The sequence below is a fragment of the Sinocyclocheilus anshuiensis genome, unplaced genomic scaffold, assembly GCF_001515605.1.
Source record: "Sinocyclocheilus anshuiensis isolate Anshui unplaced genomic scaffold, SAMN03320099.WGS_v1.1 scaffold2271, whole genome shotgun sequence".
NCBI classification, from domain to species: domain Eukaryota; kingdom Metazoa; phylum Chordata; class Actinopteri; order Cypriniformes; family Cyprinidae; genus Sinocyclocheilus; species Sinocyclocheilus anshuiensis.
The window spans coordinates 66,824-68,788 of NW_015537572.1; the positions used below are offsets into that span (position 1 = coordinate 66,824).

The 1,965-nt window shown below is 38.4% G+C and overlaps 1 protein-coding gene across 1 annotated transcript in view; it reads right to left on the reverse strand.

Annotated features, from left to right (window-relative positions):
- aldh7a1 (aldehyde dehydrogenase 7 family, member A1) overlaps positions 1 to 1,965 on the reverse strand; it is a 34,485-nt gene that overhangs the window by 10,060 nt on the left and 22,460 nt on the right. The window contains exons 10-12 of the mRNA XM_016445546.1: positions 1,220 to 1,261; positions 946 to 1,040; positions 764 to 848 (exon numbers count right to left, since the gene is read on the reverse strand). Of these exons, the coding sequence (XP_016301032.1) occupies positions 764 to 848; positions 946 to 1,040; positions 1,220 to 1,261 (222 nt within the window). The remainder of the gene's footprint in view (positions 1 to 763; positions 849 to 945; positions 1,041 to 1,219; positions 1,262 to 1,965) is intronic.

Genomic DNA, 1,965 nt, shown 5'->3' on the forward strand with positions numbered 1-1,965 from the left:
TGGCACCATACACTCGACTGGCAGGCATAGCAGATTTCGCCATCGTAGCTGCCAGGGTACGTGTGGGGCTGAGTTATCAAAACAGGGGCAAGGTCCTGTTGGGCTATGGGCGTGTTTGTTTTGGTGCTTTCAAATATCAACATCATTTGGCAAAATTCGCTTAGTGCACCTTTAAATCTTTGGCCAAAATATGGCCAATTAATCTCTTTTTGCATTTAAATCACATGTAAATCACATAGTTCTAATTCATGTTTTAATTGTGAATGAGCATAAACATGTGCCCTAATTATAAATGACTGGAATTAATTAACACACATTTAACTAGCAAATCTGAGGTTTACAATGCCTTTGTAAGGGAAGGTTACTCCCGATTTACTGATATATAAGTGAGGGTATATATATATATATATATATATATATACACATTTAATTTAATCTGATGTTGAAATTAAATACTTGTTTTCTGAATCTAGTTGAATTTCATAGTCAAAACTCTGTCAGAACATGTTTTTGGTTTTTAGGGTTTTTTTGGATCTCAATTACAAACAATGACTGATCTGTTTATACCTCTAGTTATTTGCACCTCACAAAAAAAAAAAAATTTTTTTGTGCTAAAAAATACCTAAAGCTAAGTTTTAATGTACACACACACACACACACACACACACACACACACACAGACATGCACGCACAAATTTGTGCAAAAAAAAAAAAAAATGCTCTCAAATAGTGATTGAGACCCATGCTTCTCTACTGAACTTACGTTCCCAGGGGTCACCGATGCGGATCTGCTTGTAAGCTTTAGCGATCCTCTCCACAACATCATCATGTACACTTTCATGCAGCATCTAATCCAGCAAGAAAACACATGAATAACAATCAGACTGAAACCTGTCTGGTTAAACTAGAATTTGGTTAAACTTATCTTTAGCACACTATACTAACCAGTCGTCTGGTAGTAGTGCAGCGCTGGCCAGCCGTTCCCACAGAGGCAAAGACAGCAGACGGCACAACCAGATTAAGATCAGCATCCTCAAACACTGGGGCAAAAACACTACGCAATGACTTTGTGTACTATATTAAACATGGAAAGACTTGTGGATTATTTGCATTACATCAACTAATGGTTGCAGCCCTACAGTTTTAGCTAGAATAACTCAAAAGACTAATACATTTAATTCAAAGAGAAGGCCCTTTCAATAAATAAAATGCAACAAACCTATGATGGCATTATTTCCTCCCAACTCCAGCAGCTGACGGCCTGTATAAAATCAAGATAATTACTATAAAAATCATCATTCTTAAGTTAAATCAGTAACCAAAACCATGTCCTATGGTTGTCCTCATGACAACATTTCAGTATTCAATCCTCATACCGGTGAAATTCACATTCTCATACCTAGGGCTGGGCAATGTGGCCAAAGATTGCTCATATCAGTTGACAAAGACAATTATCACCATAAATGTCAAATCTGTTTTTCTTTAAAGTTTAAAGGCAGGTTTTTGCTTCTGAGTGAAAGTTATAGAAACCAGACAGTTAATTGTGGTTTTATCACAACAAGACAAACAAATCTGTGGTGAATATTGAGGATTTGTGGACTGAAAAGCCTTCTAATAAATCGCTGTCACACTGTGTCTCCTGTTCTTCTGCGTCAGTGTTGTTGAGAATATCAGCGCTGTTAAATAACTAAGACAATGGTGGTTTGTGTCGGAGACGTCTGCTTCTCACTGGATCTCATAATGCTTTTTAATCACTGTGTGACTGAGAAGCCAGCGAGTGAACGCATTTGCTCTGAACTCACGCTGGTGTCTTTTAAGCGCAGTTCAAATAAAGTAGCTCTGTTTTGTTCCACTTTTGGCACATTTGGCGTTTAATGTTTCTCATATGCAACCAGGGGCACGGGAAGATGTTTTCGGCTGGGGGTGCTGTGTGTGTCTGTGTTGGGTGAAGGGGGGGGGGGGGGG